We start from the raw sequence: 16,115 nt of genomic DNA, 5'->3' as shown, positions 1-16,115 counted from the left end.
CAATTTTTCAGTGTCTGCGAAGATCTTTTGGAACCTTTTACGAGCTATGACGAAACCCCCAAATTAGCTACATTCGCATGCATTTGTCGCTCAGTGGGAAAAAGAACTTTTCATTTATGGATCTATTTAAATTTCCACTTCATAAAAAAATATGCTGACACTGGGAAGTCCCTACACATTTATTTTTGAAAACAACAACAAAAATGTTAGAATTAAGAAATGATATTGAAATTTTGGAAAACTATATTTAGAAAATTTTAGGGAGCTATTTTTTTTCCTCTTAATTATTCATTTAGCATGATAATGACCAAGGAAGCACCCTGCAATTTTTTAAATAATTTTTAAACATAGCTGTCAATAATTTAAAATTAGATTTTTCTTTTGATGCTAATATTTTCTCTTTTACTGCAAATTGAATATCGGCTTAAAATATTGATTATCATTCTCCTAGACTACTAATAAACGGTATCGACCTTGAAAAAGCCATATCGGTGTATCACTTTAATATTTTTTTTTTTATTTGAGGCGACTTGCGTTCGCAGCAGACATTTTACAGCTGTGCAGCACTGCCCAGCAATTATTCATTCTGTGGTCCCCGCCCTTACCCCATACACAATAAACAAGGTTGAGAGCAGCATGAAACCGGCTTTCAAGCCGCGGGTTCGCCAGGCCTGGTCTAGACATCAAGCGGTCAACGCTGGACTGTAGCCACTCAATATGTTCCAGGCATAGTACACTCGAGATGTCTCAGCTCGTGGTCAAACATTCCCGTGCAGCAAAACAGCAGATAGCACACAGACACACACATAGCAATGAAATCCAACAATGCTCAGGAGCCACATTTTCCCTCTGCCATTTGAGTGCTCCCTCACCTCTAAACACACTCACAAGACTAAATGAGAAATAAGCAAGGATTAAAAGACTTGGGAGGATTCTGCCAATCACACACACTAAAAAAAATCAGGTCAGACTGACCCTGACTATCATTTGGGTTAAGTTCACATTATTGTCTCTCATCATTTTATGTAGTGACTTATTAGTGGGAAAGTAGATTAAATTTCCTTGGGCAGTAATATGGGTATGCCGCTAAACTTGGGCCTCACAGGGCCTACAACTACGCCAGTAAAACACTGGGAGAAATCTGCACATGTGGGCAAAAGGGTGAATGGCAGCACGTGGGCAGGGGACCGCTGCAAAAAAAGAGAGAAAAAAAAGCACACCGCAGAGGAATGTGACCTCTGGATGACAATTACAAGAGGAAATAGAGCATGTTGTGAGACAAAGCCATGCAACTACCTTATCATGCGTGACACTGAGCAGTCAGTCAAACATCTCAGGTGCAAAGTTCACGTTAGAACATTTATGTACGTCTAAAAAGCAGCAAACGCACAACCTCTGGCTATGGGCGCCTACTTACTATGAGCTACCTTTAGCAAGGAGCACCTTTCTGGGGCCTTTGCCCTGCAGAGGCCTGAACCTCCTCGGGGCTGGAGATCACTAGTCGTTGCCAGGCAGGGGAGACGGAAGAGGAGGGGGAGAATGAAGAAAAGACGCAGCGTCCTCGGCCATCAGGCCTGTGCCAAGAAATCGCAAAACGCTGTCAAGAGCCACATCTACATGAAAGCCAGCCCGGTTGGACTTGTAAGAGGAGAAACATTTTGAAGATCTGAGGAAACACTGTTGGGGGGAGTGGGTTGGCTGTACAGATTCTACAATCCCACTGCTGGGACAGACATCTCTTGTTGTTAAATGTTGCTGTATGTGTACATGACGACAACACCAAACCTCAGTTTCTATTTGCCAAAACAATTCATTCCCAATATTTAAAATGTTGCATCGCGTTCTGAGATAAGGAGCAGGGCTTGTACACGTTTTCCATGGCAAAATTCAAGCACTTTTTAAGGACTTTCAAGATCAGTTTCAAAAGGTGAAAACCAGTGTGAATCAATAGCCTTGTTGTTTGAGGTCACTCAATGCTGTCTGTAGGAAAAATACGGGAAATCCGCTTTAAGCCTAACATTGAACCAGCAGTTATCATTAAATGAATGGGGCATAAAAAATGAAACAGTGTTTCTGTATACTACTCAATGTCATTGGTGTTTGCAAACGTGTCTCCATTTGTGTGTTTTATTAAATTTCTTGCTCTTTTTCTTACTTACAGCATTCAATGACATCGAAAAGCACAGATTGATTCACACTGTATTTCTGCTTGTAAACTGCATCATGTGATATAAATACACACACCCTCAAAATGTAAATTTATATCATTAACAAAACTGTTTCACATTAATACAATGATAATAAATTAAACATTTATTTTGTTGACCTTCGAGCTCTGGCTTGTTGTTTGCATTTGCCATAATACATTTATCACAGCTACTGGTGTGCTGGCGACACTCAATAGCCTCCGTTTATTACTAGCTTTGTTTCTGCGGCGCGTCAGCTCCCACTAATAAATAAGAATACGAGTGGACCGAACTGAACATGCCGTACCAAAACATGATAATACACCCACGTATACAATACACCCTTACCTTAGGCATATTAAGCGCTAACATCAGTTGAGCTTGAATTTTTAGTTGAAGGAAGTTCTAAACAAACGCTCGCGTTTCCCCTTTCATAGCCCATAATAACTGTCCGTAATTAAGATGTAATCTAGCGCTGATAGACATCTCGCAGTTTAGGTCTAGCATGTACCAAAAGGTTAGCAAACAAATCGTAGCTAACATTAGTTAACTTGTAGGGTTAGCTGTGGCTTACCTTTAATATGACTCGATAGAGCCAACTCTCCCATTGCGAAAAGCTGAATGTCCTTTTTTGCATACTTTGCAGCAGGCTAAACGTGGATTTGGTCCATGTTTTATTAAACGTTTGTATTTTTCATTTTCCAGCCAAAGTTCATTAATTAAAACGACAACCTCCGATGCACCACTGTCCTTTTGGGGGCGATGATGTCACGTGATGCATGACAACAACCTAACGCAAAGGCGCGTGCAAATCCAACAGACCAAGCGTGGAGCTTTCATCTTTAAGGACACTTTTCTCTCTCTCCATTTTTTTATATAATAATAATATGATGATAAACACTTCCAAGCATTTCCAAGCACTTCACCCAAAACAACAACATTAAAATCCAAGCATTTCCAAGGTTTTTCACTCTTTCACTGCCAGCCATTTTCACAGAAGCAACCCCCTTTACCTCCCGGCTGTTTTACTGGATTTTGACTGAAGGCCTACAGAATATTGTGCTCTATTGCTATGAAAACATGGAACCCACCAAAAGAAAGATTAGCGTCTAGAATCTGTTTCCGTTTTGCAGCACAGTGCAAGCTAAGTTTCATCATTATTCACAAAACAGTGGGGAAAACAGCTTGTTGCAACATGGCCCTGGTTGATCTCTTATACTCTGCTGCCATCTGTTGGCCGTTTTTGTAATATCTACCATTGCTTCAAGCGTTCTCTTCAGTTTAGAGGCTGCATCAAAGCCTTCTGTATGCTCTAGCATAAAAAAAGATTTAAAAAAAAACCATGGTAATATCTAAAATAAAACGTATTGATACGTTTTTGGGAACACATGAGCACCTGTACGAACCCTAAAGGAGGATCAGGGAGTGGCAAATGGGATGACGAAATGAGATGCGTTTTGCTTCATACCTGCTGTGGGTGGAGCGGCTGAACGGAGCTGTAGTGTAGGTGTAGGCCGGTGGCATCTGCTTGGGAATGTCACAGTCCACTCTACCATGACCACTAATATGGCCATGCCAGTTTCCATTGGAGGAGGCTGAGAACATTGGGAAATGTCACAAGTTAATACTGAACAAGCTGTCAACATAGGATTAGCTGATTGCTCTGGCCTAAAGACTTGTCTAACCTGATGAGTGGGAGAGGTTCCTGTTGTTGTGGCTGAAGGGTGCAGGAATCGTCTGGTAGCTCAGACTCTGTTGGGAGCCTTGGTCATAGTCGCAGCTGTATGCAGCCTGCTTGTAAGCAGTGTTGCGATGGTACCAGCCTTTCAAGTGCTCAGCCACAACCGCCTTCTGATAATTCCTCGATATCTGCTCTTCACTCCGGGGAGCCGGGCGGTTCCTGGGGGGCCGCAACGTTGCGTACAGGTTCTGTGGCGTGCCGTCTAGCTCGTTGTTGCCATAGCGACAGCGCGTATCACGGGCACGATAGGATGCATGGGTAGAATGGAATGGCGGATTGACGCTGTAGTGTCCCTCCATCTCATTGTCGTACATATAGACGCCATTAGAGTAAGGCTCTGGCTCCATATGGTTAGGATATCCTGTGATGTAGAAGGCAGTCGTGGTGGGGCGCGTGCGGGGCTGGTAAGCATGACAGTGGGTCTCTGGCTGAGCCAGGTTGGGCATGCTGCCTGTGTTGGCGTAAATATCTTTCCTGTGGCGGCCACGCACTCGACGGCGGTTGTTGTGGGTACCAGGAACTGCGTACTCCACACTGGATTGGCTGGTGTAGGAGGAGCCGTCATCCAGTACCTCGGTGCTGTTGCTGCGTCGGGTTGGGGAGAAGTTGAATGTGGGCACGCGTGGTTCGGGCTCTGGTTGAAACTTAGACTGGGACTCCAGACTCCCGCTACGTTGGCGGAAAAGCTGTGGTGTCTCCTCCGATCTGGAAGTGGCAAACAGAACTCAAATTAGGGTTTCCGCCAGTGCTTTATAAGCCTGGCCAAGTTTTTTTTGCCCCCACCTCCACTGATAAATAATACCTGCCACATGTTGCCAGCTGGCACGCACACTCCCCTCCCCCGGTTGACGAGCAACGCAACCACGCCCCTTTCCCATGCTGTTCGTCATCTGCGCTCTCCAGTCCCCAACCCTACTTTAACAAATATTTACCTGGCCTGAATTTTGTTTCCAGCAGGGTTATTATAGTTTTGGAGTTTTCATTTTAGTTACTTTTATTTCGTTTTTAGTTTTTTTTTTATTTAATTCTAATTAGTTAGTAAGTCTAATCCTCCCAAATTCTTGACAATAATATGTTATATGTGAGGGCTAAACAGTCATTTAAGTCAACCCAAACATTTTCTTGACAATATGTTATATGTGACCTCACTAGCCTTAACATGACATTCTGATTAATATTACATTCGTGGAATATGAGTTAAGCAGCAAAATCCAGCCATTTTTATCCATCTCAGGTGGCGGCCATTTTGCCACTGACTCAAGATGACATCACAGTTGCTCATGTCTCAGGTAACGACCAATCACAGCTCAGCTTCAGAAAACAGGTGAGCTGTGATTGGTCATTGCCTGAGCTCTGAGCAACATTGATTTCATCTTCAGTCGACAGCAAGTGGCAAAATGGCTGCTCACTGAGCTGGACACAAAGTGCTGGATTTTGCTTCATAACTCATATTCCACAGATGTAATATTAATCAGAATGTCATGTTTGGATTAGTGAGGTCACATATAATATTATTGTCAAGAAATGTTTAAGGTTGACTTCCACTTTAATGAGTTTTTAGGGTGGTTCTGTTAATTTTTTAATAGTTTTAGTTATTTAAAAAAAACTGCTTGTTTATTGTTAGTTTCAGTATTTGTTTTTTATTATAAAAAAATGTGTAATATTTGTGTTTAATAAAAACTAGTTTTGTAAACACAAAAGTAGTTTCAGTTAGTTGTTTAAATAATAATAATAATTTTTTTTTCGTTTTTATTTTATTTTGTTAACAAAATTCCATCTATCCATCGATCTTCTACCGCTTATCCGAGGTCCGGTCGCGGGGGCAGCAGCTTTAGGAGGGATGCCCAGACTTCCCTTTCCCCAGCCATTTCAACCAGCTTCTCCGGTGGGATCCCAAGGCGTTCCCAGGCCAGCCGAGAGACATAGTCTCTCCAGCGTGTCCTGGGTCGTCCCCCGGGGCCTCCAGCCGGTGGGACATGCCCGGAACACCTCTCCAGAGAGGCGTCCGAACCAGATGCCGAGCCACCTCAGCTGGCTCCTCTCAACGTGGAGGAGTCGCGGCTCGACCCTGAGTCGCCACAAAACATTAACGCAATTTTTTTTTTTCATTTTTGTTTTTTCCGGTTAATTTTCGTTAACTAAAATAACTTTGGTTCCCAGTCTCTCTCTAACCCTAAACTAATCAAAATGCACCCGTAGTCACAAGGTTTTCAATCAAATTGGCGAAGAGATGATATTAAGAAATAAAAAAATTACTTACTTGAGCTGGGTACTGCTGTAAGCATTGCGTGTGAGCAGTGGAGTGGGAGGCATACTGCGGGAATCGCGTGGCTGTCTGGAAGCTGATTTATATGGACTGTTGGGGCTTAATAAGGCATCATGGTGACTTTGGTGGAGTGGTTCCTGGATTTGACTGTAAATTAACCTGGAACACAGATAAGAATTATATTTCAGCTCAATATATAGCAAACACTCCTTCCCTCTTTTCAGACTGGACAACTGAAGAAAAACCAATATACTGCAGCGTCGACCTGAATACAGCATTTAGGTCGTCTTAGATCGTGACTGCTTAGAATTCGTTCTGAAGGCAACACAGCAACTAGAAGCTCTCTTTAATGTTTCGCCTCTCTTCTCTGCTACCATATGGGAATTGTTGGTTGCTCTGTGTTTTTCATTCTATTTTTAAAACGGGTGTATTTGGGCTGATAAGGGGGGAATTTTTCGAAGGAGGGAGAAAGCTATTGGCAGGAATGCGGATCTGGAGCAGCCTCACAGGTCTGGACAAGCTCCATACACACACAGAAGTGTGCAAAAGTGCAAATATTAATACCATGTAGACCACAGGTGACAAGACAGATTCTATATACTGTACCTGCTGTCTGTGTGCTGGTCATTAGCCGAAGCTCGTCTCTCATTGCCGTAGTGGATGCTTAGTGTCTCTGCATGGTGGGGTCTAGGGGAGTACTGGACTGAACTTGAGCGCTGCCTGTGGGAGCTGAGTTCGTCATCTGGGAGGTCAAAGAGGCTTGCGTGAACTCGATGTATAGCACAGAAATAGACATTTAAACCCCAAGTGAACGCTGATTAAAAAAATGGGTCATACCTTCATCCAGTGTGAAGCTGTCAGACAGAGAGCTGAGGTCTGACGGATTGACATCGTCTAAAAATAATATGAAGAAAATTAGTATGCTGAAATTCTGAAAAAAATATTTTCAACAAAAGTTCAATGTTGTTTTCCACTGTGGATGGTTTATTCTACCTGCTAAAATCAGTGAAGCTCTTTGGGTGGGTTTCTTTCCTTTGCTCATCCTATAGGCGTTCATCTCCCCCTCAATCTCTTCCAGTTTTCTCATTGCATCCAGGCAGTTATTTTTTCTCTTTTTTTTCACTGTCTTGCCAATATCTATCTCGTTGGTTAACTTGATGGCTGCTTCCACAATCTTCTGCTGCAAGGCAAATCGGCTTTCCAGATTCCTCAAATGAGGGTCCTAAAGGAAAATGTGCAACAGGATTAATTGAAAATCTCCTTTGCAGATTGCATATTCATATCATCTCTGTCGGGTGAAGGGAATCCTTACACCTCTAAAATGGCTGCTTTTGCTCCCAAAAAGTATTTATACATTTAGATTTTTTTTTTTATGTTTGAGTATACAGAAGGCTTTGATGCAGCCTCTCAACTGCACACAACGGTTGAAGCAATGGTAGTTATTACAAAAACGGCCAGCAGGGGGCAGCAGAGTATAAGAGATCAACCAGGGCCATTTTAAAAACAAGGTAATTCAACCGAAGAATTTATGGGGGGAAAAAGATATATAAAATAATCGATTCATGGTTTTATTTTTAAACCCAGTCCTAATATTTGTTTTGTTTTCCAGACTGACTTTGAGACTAAAGGCAGTTACATATTTATTGTAAATTGCATTTGTGCAGTATTTCAATGGTTCATTATTTATTTGAACAATAAATTAATAGACTAACAACTTAAAGTTGCATTTATTGGTTCCCAACTTCCCACACATCTTTTCCGCACAAATTGCCTGGACTTGAACAGTTTCAACAACTACCTGTGAGGTGTCATGCAGTTGGGAAAAAACACAGCTATGCTTGCCAACAGTTTTAGCGCACGATGCAATGTACTGAGAGCCGAAGTGTGACTGTGGTCATGATTAAAGTGTCATTTTGCTCAATGGGCCAGTAATGTGGACTGCTGCAGCAAAGCCAACAACACATCAAACACCAACAGAAACAGTCTTTTGGTCTAACCTCATTATGGGGGGAAAGGTCATCAAGCTTGAACGCTGTCCCGACACGTCTTCGAACATGAGGGGTCTTTTCGCCAGTTACCAAGGGATACTCTTTCGGTAATCTGCCTGTAAGTTCCTGGAAATGAGAACAATCAAGTTACCTTACAATTGTGATGCTTTACTACAGGTGTCTTTTAAAAACAATTAAATCTATTTCTTGGTTACTGATTAACGCAAGGGGCTAACAGTTGGCCTACACTTGTAAAATAAAAGCTCAAATTAGTTATTGTTATTAATTAATGATATTTCTCTAGAAAAAGCATTGATCATGTTGCTGTGTTCACACAATAACTATTAAGAATGATTTAACAAAGCATGAAAAAGACTGCTTGTTTCTATAACTCTTATTTACATTTTTAATAATTACATCAACCACAACATTCCATCACTGGTGAGCTATGTTTTTAGAAACTGCCCACGAGCTTCTCACATGGTCAAAAAGTAAAATAGACTAACCGCTTCTCGCATGCAGATCTTCTTCAGTTCCTCAAGTTTCTGTGCAAGTGTGTCTTTAAGTTTTTTCTCTTTTGTTTTCAACTCGGTCATCTTCTCTTTCTTCTGCTCCTCAGCAATGTCAGAGTCAGCAGAACCTATCAGAGCACGTATAAGTTACTTGGAATGTAAGTGTTGAATCCCCTGAGAGCAGCACAGATGAAGCTGCGACTTACCGGCCGAGATGAGGCTTCCACTGCTTGCCATGATGAGATGATTTTTTCTTTCAGGACCTGGAAGTTTACTGATCCGCTGGGCACTGATCTCCGTCAGATCCATGGCAATGTCTCCTGAACTTCTTGTTGTGGTCATATTTGACTGCATGGAGAAAACAGGTATATTTAAAAATGGATGCCAGGGGGGAATGAAACGGTAAATTAAGGAGGGATTGAGCGCATTTCATTTGAATAATGCACTAAAATAGGGCTGTCCTATTTGGATGCTGGATAAATCCATTGCTCTCTCATCAATTAGGTTAGGTCATCTATTCCTGTCTGAACATATATGCCAACAGCCTTTCAGACACAATACATGGTTCTTTTGAAATGTCAAAATTCCATACTTTTTTCAGAACCGAATTTCCTGTCTTCACAGAGAAAAAAAATGTGATTTTTGAGTAAACAAATGTTATCATTCTAAATCTTTATATGCCAATATGTCCCCAAATAATTGTACACATCAGGGTTAATTCCTGACAGAGTGTACAATTATCAGGGATTAATGTAAAACAAGGAGGCGAGAACCGACATGCAGTGGAGGAGGATTGCCTCCACGAAGCCCATTAATCCCTGATAATTGTAAACATTGGAGGGCATTAACTGACGCATACCGTGGTCACTTGCCAAGAAAAATATTTACTTTAACTCCCAATTCATAATTTTGCACATTTTGTATTCAAAATAGAACGTTTTTAGTAAACACTAGGTGGAGGTAAGGTAAATGCTATTCAGCACTCCAGCAAACATTTTTTTTAGTTTGACAATGTTACAGTTATGACAATTAAAACCAAAACATTTTTTTTATTAGATTCATCACATTTTTGAATTTTAATTAACCACGATTAATCGCTTCATAAAAAGGCTTTTTATCAACATTTTTTACCCGCCAAATTTGAAGAGCACCGGTTATGTGTTAATTCTTTTGACATTAAATGTTATGAGGACGTCTTCAACATTTTTGGATTCACTGCACACGCTCATCCTCCTCTTTTTCTAATCAGTTAATTACTTGCATAATTTAAAATGGAAAAAAAAATGACCCCAATATTTTGAGATTAACAAATATTCTAAATGTGATATGCAAACATTCATTAAATGCTTTACTTTAATTCATGTAATTATCATCCGCTGTCACGCTAAAGGATGATCTATGGTAAAAATCAATAGAGCGGTTAATCTACGTTAATTCATGATTAATGCGATATTTTTTTGTGATCAATGAATCAGTTAACGCTTTAATTTTGACAACACTAGTTTTATGACACATATTCAGTTTATTCATATGTGACGTTTGATGCAAGTTTTGAGGCTGGCAATACTGCATTCTGCAAGTCTGACTGGACAACAGCAAATAAAAAATTGCTGTAGGGTATAATTTAAAGCATCTTTAGTCAGTTTGTATTTGTCCCTTTTCCTGCGTTTTAATCGCCTATTTTGTTGTTGTTTTTTCATGTGGATTTCATCTTTCTCATTTTCAAGTTGATTTGAAATCAGAAGGAGTGTACTCTGTGTGCAGTTTAATTCAATTTTTTTGCATTATTCCTCAGCAGCATCTCAGTCATCAAAGGTGTTGTAATAATGACAAAAATAAAGTAAATGGTGAAATCACTTGCTTAAAATAAGCTCATTGCTGTCCTCAGAGCACATCATATGTTTGCTTGTCAGAAACTCTGACTGTCGAGTTGCTATTTTATAGAACAGGACAGAACATTTCCAAAACTGGAAATTCGCAGAGGAGCAACATTCTCTATGTATCTAAATTGCAAAAGCCATCAGCCCTCATTGTGTGTTAGCTCAGCAAATGCGCCCAATGAAGTACAAACACAAAAAAAATTGTGTATTTTGCATTTTTGGGTAATTGGACAGGCAACTAAAAAACAAGAGAAATCTCTTTGCCATGTTGTTATGATCTTTGCCTCACTGTTTTCAAAGCACTTTTATCCATTCTAAGATTCACTCTCCATATTTTATGTAGAGTCTGTATTTCCTTTCGAGCCTCCTAACAACCAGCATAATATAAAAAAAAACAATTCTACTGATTCACCGCTCAGCCAACTCAATAGACTGAGAAATAAAATGTACGCTCAGCACAGTAAACAGCTCTTGCGCATCAACAGTTCTAACTACTTGAACCTCCCATTCTATTCGCATTAAGCTTAAGTGCAGACAACATAAAAATATAAAACATGAGAGCCATTTACTTTCACACTGCAGGACAAGTATATACACGCATGGACAAAACTGTTGGCACTCCTCTGTTAATAAAACAAAAATAATAGTACTAGTAAAATTACACTGTAATGTAAGGGTGTGCCAAAAAATCGATTCTCATGAGAATCGCGATTCTCATTTAGTACGATTCAGAATCAATTTTAAATGTCCCAAAATCAATTTTATTTATATCATTTTATACTGTCTTGCCTTTGTCTGTGTGCACCTTTATTTGGAGCGCTGTTCATGTTGTACCCGATTTGGCCACTGAGGGGCAGTGTGGTTCTACGCGGTCTAATAAACTGTTAAGTTGTAGCCACATTAGAGAGTAGAAAGAAAAGGTCATGATCAAGTTATTCCAATAAAAGTTGTTTTTTTTCAGCGTGGAGCCGTTCTTTTGAGTGATAAAAGTACTGCGAGTAGCGCGCTAATTAGCATTAGCGAGTCAGACTGGAGTAGATCATTACAATTCCTTGCACATCTATAGATTGAAGCCAAAATCATTGTCAATCACATCATTTTGAAAAACAAAAACAAAAAACTTTCTTGATCGAAAATCGATTCAGAATTGAATTGCAGACCCAAAAATCGGAATTGAATCGAATCGTGAGACATTCAAAGATTCCCACCCCTACTGTAATGATACAAATGTAATCAAAAGTAATCAATGAAAATCAGACATTGCTCTTGAATTGTGGTTGAAAAGAATAATTTTTAAAATAACTCATGAAAAAGGCATGGACAAAAATGAAAGTAAAAAAAGCTGATGTTGAGATGATTGTAGCAGAGACTAAGAGGCAAATACTCACTCGACTTTGCTTTCTGTCCAGGTAGAACTGGTGTTGACTGATGGCCATCACCCAGATAGTTTTAATTAGAGAATGACTGGCATACCAGGAGTGAATGACAAGGCCACTCTGTCCAAAGGTCCGCTTGCTCACTGTTCGACTATTGAAGATAAAAACATTAATTTTCTTTTTCATGCCAAAACACAATCCACCAACAAGTTTTGTGAATCCTTTTGTTGGCCAGCATCAAAGGATATATAAATGTCACCACAGAGCATGCAAATTAAATTAGCCTCATTGAGCTGCAGGCAAAACAAAACAAAACAAATTTGAATTATTATGGCTACATACACAAAGCTTAAAAATCTATCCTAATTTAGGATAATAAATTATGGAGAAACAGCACTTTTTTTTAAGCCAGCCAGTTGTTTTTAATTAAAACTCTGGCGTAGGTAAGCAAACATCTAAGATGTAGTCAAGTGGCCCACAAACAGCAGGAAAGCACTTGCTTAATAGGCAGGTTTGAACCATTCAACAAGATGCCCCACATTGCCCACTGAAGAAAGACACCTTTCAGAGTATGCAAGGACGAGAACATCCATGACAATGACAACTGCGGCTATAATAAAGAAATCACAGCCAAGACAAAAGATCAAAGATTTGTGAGGATAGGTGAACTGACCTCTGTGGGTCGTTTACTTCCACAGCAAATTTCTTCTCTCGGAAGTACAAGTTTTCCAACTGCTTCCACAGGAACAACTGCAAAAAGAGACATTACAAGATAATGATTAGGGATGTAATGAAAACGGCAATATCGAGATATCGTGATATTAAAACTGCCACAATATCGTCGTGTCACGATATTAAAAGCAGCACATCTGTTAAAAAAGTCAGATTGATTTCCATTTGTGCAGTTCTAGCGCCCTCCGGTGGCGAGTTTTTCCCCCAGCGCAGTTTAATTTTCACAAGGCATGTTTTGGCTTTTCTATGTTAAAATTCACCCTAATGGTCAGATGACTATTTGAGTATCATTTCTGTTGATCATTGTAGACTTACATTACGTTAGATGACATGTTATCTAATACTGTATATACACAAAAATAGGGGTGTTAGAAAAACTCGATTCGGCAATATATCGCCATATTACAGCACGCAATTCTCAAATCGATTCGATATGCGACCGAATAGAATTTTCAACATCAATTTTTAATTGGAATGTTCAACAAAACGTCTTACTTAGGGTTCGGATTCACACATTATGCATGGAAGAATGTTATGTTAATGGAACATTAAGCCTTAATATTTTATTTCAGTGCTGTTCAAGCATGAAACAGACTGCAACCTGTTTGTTAAATGCAGTGGCTCAGTTAAAAGCCTGAATTTTCAGATAAATAAATACATTTTCATACAAATCTTATAGTTTACATGTACAAGTTTATTGATGAGTTTTTTCTAAATTTGAGCAAAAAAAATCGCAATAATCAATTTATAGATTAGTATCGGGATTAATTGGTATTGAATCGAATCGTGACCTATGAATTGTGATGCGAATCGAATCACCAGGTACTAGGCAATTCACACCCCTACACATAAGATTTCGTTTCTTCAGATAATCAAGACTTGGGATTTCATCCATCCATTATCTTATTAAGCAAAAAGAAAAAGACAACAATATTAAGTGGCTTCTTTCAGTCAATGCTCTTGCGGTAATATAATAGCAGATGTGAATGCCCTGGCAGGAAATTCATGTGGCGATAACACTGCGGCAATCATTGTACTATAAAACTGTACTATTACACGGCTGATGCATGCCATTTTGCATTTCATTAAAATTTTATAGTCCCTCGGGAGGAATTCAATTTATACTCTGCTGTATATTTATGTTGTACAACACACAGAGAACCAAAGTGAATTGTGTCAGCAATCATCACAGGTTTTAATCTGCAGCAGAGTGTATGCATCAGAAGAAGAAAAAAAACAGCTCCTCTGCTCATTAAAGTGACAAACTCTTTCAAACAAACACACTGTATTTCAAAACCTGAATGCAAAGTTTAGGTGGATGTGATAAAGGCTTACCTTCAAGGTTAAGTTTGGCTTATCACTGCAATAGTCCTGTGTATTAAATCCTACTGACTTTGAGTTTCCCACAGGGTTTGAGCTCTCTTGAACAATGCTCTTTCTTGTCTGTTCTCCGGGAACCAGATAGGTGTTGCAAGAGTTTCAGCTGAGCCACACCCCTTAACCACCCCCGTTCTCTGACATCACACACACCTCACCCTCTGCGTTGCACCACTCTAAGCTTCTCCCTCTCTCTCCCTACACATAGATATTCCTTTTTAGTCAGACCAGACAAACTGGTTGTGTTCACGTAAATAATAAGAGACAATTTTGAAAAGCAGCAGACAGACAGACAGATAGATAGACAGATAGATAAGATAGATAGACAGATAGATAGATAGATAGATAGATAGATAGATAGATAGATAGATAGATAGATAGATAGATAGATAGATAGATAGATAGATAGATAGATAGACAGACAGACAGACAGACAGACAGACAGACAGACACACATACACACATGAGTTGTGTCGTAAAAGTTCCAGGACTAACGAAAAAAAAATCATATTTCAAATTTCTATGTAATTGTCCTGGAATTTATAAAAAGTGAACTCTGCACTGTGTGGCCATTTAACTTTTTTCCACATGCTTTTTTATTTTTATTTTTATTTTTTAAACATCCTCTTTGGCAGGTCATCAAGACATGAGCAGAATGAGTGATGATGAGGCCAACGAGACTGGACTTGCTAGGAAAAGTCATCACCACTGATGAGTCAGGGATCTATGGGTATTTACCCCGGAGACCAAACTTTCAGTGGAAGAGACAGACGGCAGGATCAATACGTGGCTGCTTCACCGTGACAACATGCCTGTTCACAATGCCCTGAGCATCCGACAATTCCTGGCCAAGAAGATCACAGTTCTGGAGCGACTTCCCTACTCTCTCTCTCTCTCTCTCTCTCTCTCTCTCTCTCTCTCTCTCGGGTAGCAGATGTGTACGTGGAACAAAGACCATGATACTAAAAAACAAACAAACAAGGAAAAACAGCCAGGGTGCTCATTGGTGGTCCCATGCCAATTCACACCTGCTTGACACCATCACCCATCACTAAGCATCATTTACATAGTGACAACAGATAACAGTGATTCGTGAAAGTGTTTATATTGCATGAATTGGCACAACTTGGCCTGATTTACAGTTTAAATTTCAAGTGACAAAATTCCAATTTCTTTGTGTCTAAATGTTATAATCCAGATATAGGCTATAAAAACAACAACATAAACACATGGGATCAGATATTCTCAGATCTGATCTAGGCTTTTTCCAAATATGGATAAAATTCTCTTATGAATCCCATATCCTCCAATGCAACAGCACAGTAAACAGGCTGAATATATCAAAGCGGTGAACCTTGTGTCATCATAATACACTAATTTGTTTGTTTATTGCTTTAAAAGATATCCCCCTTGAGATGCATCGCCTCATTTTCAAGGGGGTCCGTCCACAAACAGCACAAATAATGTCGTACATGTGGTAAACCTAAACAAATGAAAGCATAGATTGTCTAAATATCATACATTAGAGATACCGAAACCATGAAATAAGGAAAGCAATTGGCATGGCAGCTAGTAGAGTAATGTTGAGGTTACCTGCTTTAAAATCTATGAGCAGAGAGTTTGTATGTGTGCTAGCACAAAGTATAGAAAGAACACTTCACAGACTGCTTCTGGGGCGAATGCCAAAATATGTTTGGGATGTGACACACCTCAAACTTTGCAAAAGGCAACAAGCGTGAGACTACGAGACATTTTCTTGCAGATCCCTACAACGCCTACAGACGTTTTACACAGCTTCGACAGTTGATAGAATAAAAAAACAAGTTACTTATATTTTCATTGTAGCATAGGCTTATCCTGCAGGTTTAAATAAAGAGTTATGTAGTGCTTACGTGAACATTCTTCCCATATCTCTCAATACAGATAGAGATGCCTGTGGTTTTAGTCTGGATTAGTGTTTTCACTATCAATAACATCCACAATCCAAGCACCTGGGACTACAAGTAACCAAAAACAAGGCCCACGCCTCAACGGCGTACAAAAAAAAAGCTTGGTCC

The 16,115-nt window shown here is 39.7% G+C and overlaps 1 protein-coding gene across 4 annotated transcripts in view; it reads right to left on the bottom strand.

Moving 5' to 3' along the window:
* The window catches only part of frmd4ba (FERM domain containing 4Ba), a 54,357-nt gene that overhangs the window by 3,403 nt on the left and 34,839 nt on the right, over positions 1-16,115 (bottom strand). For 2 of the 4 annotated variants that reach the window (XM_077572491.1, XM_077572487.1), the window contains exons 12-23: positions 12,623-12,699; positions 11,962-12,100; positions 8,900-9,041; positions 8,688-8,821; positions 8,191-8,307; positions 7,187-7,415; positions 7,031-7,087; positions 6,800-6,935; positions 6,188-6,352; positions 3,872-4,632; positions 3,655-3,781; positions 1,418-1,574 (exon numbers count right to left, since the gene is read on the bottom strand). In XM_077572491.1, coding sequence (XP_077428617.1) covers positions 1,430-1,574; positions 3,655-3,781; positions 3,872-4,632; positions 6,188-6,352; positions 6,800-6,935; positions 7,031-7,087; positions 7,187-7,415; positions 8,191-8,307; positions 8,688-8,821; positions 8,900-9,041; positions 11,962-12,100; positions 12,623-12,699 — 2,229 coding nt within the window. In that variant the 3' untranslated portion in view covers positions 1,418-1,429. The remainder of the gene's footprint in view (positions 1-1,417; positions 1,575-3,654; positions 3,782-3,871; positions 4,633-6,187; positions 6,353-6,799; positions 6,936-7,030; positions 7,088-7,186; positions 7,416-8,190; positions 8,308-8,687; positions 8,822-8,899; positions 9,042-11,961; positions 12,101-12,622; positions 12,700-16,115) is intronic. The other 2 variants (XM_077572488.1, XM_077572490.1) reach the window with 2 other exon arrangements.

This window comes from Vanacampus margaritifer, chromosome 8 (genome assembly GCF_051991255.1).
Source record: "Vanacampus margaritifer isolate UIUO_Vmar chromosome 8, RoL_Vmar_1.0, whole genome shotgun sequence".
Classification (NCBI taxonomy): Eukaryota; Metazoa; Chordata; class Actinopteri; order Syngnathiformes; family Syngnathidae; genus Vanacampus; species Vanacampus margaritifer.
This window is presented reverse-complemented; position numbering and strand designations above follow the sequence as displayed.